This window comes from Neolamprologus multifasciatus, chromosome 10 (assembly GCF_963576455.1).
Source record: "Neolamprologus multifasciatus chromosome 10, fNeoMul1.2, whole genome shotgun sequence".
NCBI classification, from domain to species: domain Eukaryota; kingdom Metazoa; phylum Chordata; class Actinopteri; order Cichliformes; family Cichlidae; genus Neolamprologus; species Neolamprologus multifasciatus.
The window spans coordinates 33,535,748-33,538,247 of record NC_140448.1 but is presented as its reverse complement, the minus strand read 5'-3'; the positions used below and the strand labels follow the sequence as shown (position 1 = coordinate 33,538,247).

Here is a 2,500-nt window from a genome sequence, read left to right as displayed (position 1 = left end):
TCTGTGTGTGTGTGTGTGTGTGTGAGTCTGTGTGAGTCTTCTCCTCCTCCTCCTGCAGCTCCACCCTCCCTCCTCTGCACATGCTCAGTCCGCTTCAGCCTCTTTGACTGTCTCCAAACATTTGTAGCTAAAAATGATAAAAAATGAACGTGTGAAGCCGTCAGCGGCTCAGGACTCGGAGTTTGGGTCACATTTTGGGCAACGGTGTCCATCAGCTGTGTGGAACAATGAACGTGAAGCTTCCACACAGAAAACATGAATTGCGTAACAGCTGTTACAGCTGGATATGCAACAGCAGGCTCAGCCATGAAACAGTCCCAGGCTGATCCTGTGGTCTCGTCTCCGGTGTTCATGATTCTGAGCTCAGCCAAACACTGCTGTTGCTGCCCTCAGTAAAGATGGCGCCCTCTGTGGGCGTTCCAGGCGTCGCTGTAGTAGCTTCATCACATTTTGATTTCAGTCATCAGAATGTTTTTACAGTAAAAAACTCAGAGCACATGAAGCCACGTTACCACCTGCTGATTCATCTGCTCTGTGCAACAGTTTGTCTCACTCACCTGTCTGAGACAGCAGGGTGGGGCTTAGCAGACTGTGAGGTGGGAGGAGCCTGGAGCCTTCAGTCATGGAAGCCACGCCCAGCGTTCTCTTCGGAGGCCGACCTGGACGAGAGCTGAGAGAGGTGAAGACATTAGAAACTCAGCAGGACGTTCCTTTAAAGAAGGCTGCCGACCACCTTAATAGATTCCACCTTAAATAACAACTGTGAATAATTAATGAGCGCTGGCCTCTCTTTCTCTCACTTTCAGTATTCCAGGTTAATGTTTTAGCTTCATGAATGAATCTGTTTGATGTCGACTCTGCTGGAGGCCGTTCATCGTCCCCGGGGAAGACTTTCAGAGAAGCACCGCGCGGCTCAGACAGAGGGGCGGAGCCAATGTTACTGACAGGAAACAAACACCAGGAACTAAAATATTAAAACTACTAATCACACACATCAAGAGTCACTGGATTACCTGTTGTTGTATTTCACAGCAGGAAGTGAGGCAGGAATCAGTGAGAATGAATACGGAAAATAAAAGAGCGAAGATAAAAGATTAAATCAAAGGTGACAGAAAACAATATTCCCCCACTGAAATATTAGAAGCGAATAATAATGACAACAATACAAATACAAGAGTAGAAATAAAAAACAATAAAGATAATAATTCTGAGCTGGGCTGATAAAAAACAAGAAAAGTAAACATGTTGAATGAAAACAGTCAGATGATGTCAATGATTACAGAAAATATCCTTTAGTTTGCAAATAATAAAGGAAAAATCATTTAAAGGATCTCAGTGATAATAAAGCTACCATACAAGCAGAACTGAGTGGGTTACACAGAGTAATCAGATTACTTTACATACATTTTAAGGTCCCAGTGTGCCCACCTCAGCTTGTTGTGAACACACACGTTTGTCTCACTGACCTTGAGGGGACCTAAGCTGTATGATGCATTAGCAGGACACTCACACACACACACACACACACACACACACAGACAGTCGGGGGGGGGGGGGGGGGGGGGGGGGTTACCCAAGGGTCAGGGTTTGATTGACAGCTCTGACAGAACCCGCCCACACACAGTAAATTAAATTGTGTGTGTGTGTTTGGGCTTTCTACACTTAATTAAACTGGGACAAGAGATCCTTTATGTGCACACACAGTGAACCCAGTTTAACCCAGTGAGACCAGTGCAGTTACTTTGTGCAGCAAACCAAAAAACTGCGAAGAACAAAGTGTGTGTGTGTGTGTGTGTGTGTCCTGATAATGCATCATAGAGCTTACAAACTGTGACGTTGGTCCTTGTTTTTATTTATTTTTCTTGTAGTTTGTGTCTTTTCAGTATTTTTTTCTCTAATTGTCAGTTTGAGCGTTCCAGGCAGCTTGAAATTTTACATCTTTTATGTTTTTGTCTTGTTTCTTGTACACATTGTGTGTTGGAGTTGTCAGTTACACACAGTTTCTGCTGACCTTTGAATCAACACTCCTAATAGGGGTGGGCGATAGAAACGATATACGATAGAAACAACATACGATATAAACGATATAAATTTGGCCAACGATAGAGATTTTGACTATACCGCTCTATCGCGATAGCGCATGTTGATGATGTCATCAAGCTGCGCCTGTTTTGGTCAAAAGCATCTCAGCGCTAAAACCATTATCATCTGCAAATTATGCCGACAGTCACAGCAAAGAGATGAAGCACTTTTGAAATATGGGGAAAGCCAAAAACTGCGCTTCCTCCACTTCTGTACCATTGATTCATTAATGCTGAATTCTCTCACAGCTGCTCTGTTCCCATGTTGTTGCAGTATATTAATAACTAACCTCGTATTGTGGATGAATGATCTCAGTTGTTCTCCTGACTGAAGTTTGGCCCGTGTACAGCATCCTGCTATGAGATTGCATTTGTCCCTGACCACCAGAATCCCTCACGTTAACTTTTATAGAGTGGAA

General features: G+C 43.7%; 1 protein-coding gene across 2 annotated transcripts in view; it reads right to left on the bottom strand.

The window, feature by feature from the left end:
- Positions 1–2,500, bottom strand: part of LOC146510680 (dachshund homolog 1-like) — a 21,663-nt gene that overhangs the window by 15,517 nt on the left and 3,646 nt on the right. For both annotated transcript variants that reach the window (XM_085175030.1, XM_085175029.1), the window contains exon 2: positions 558–670. In XM_085175030.1, coding sequence (XP_085031156.1) covers positions 558–670 — 113 coding nt within the window. The remainder of the gene's footprint in view (positions 1–557; positions 671–2,500) is intronic.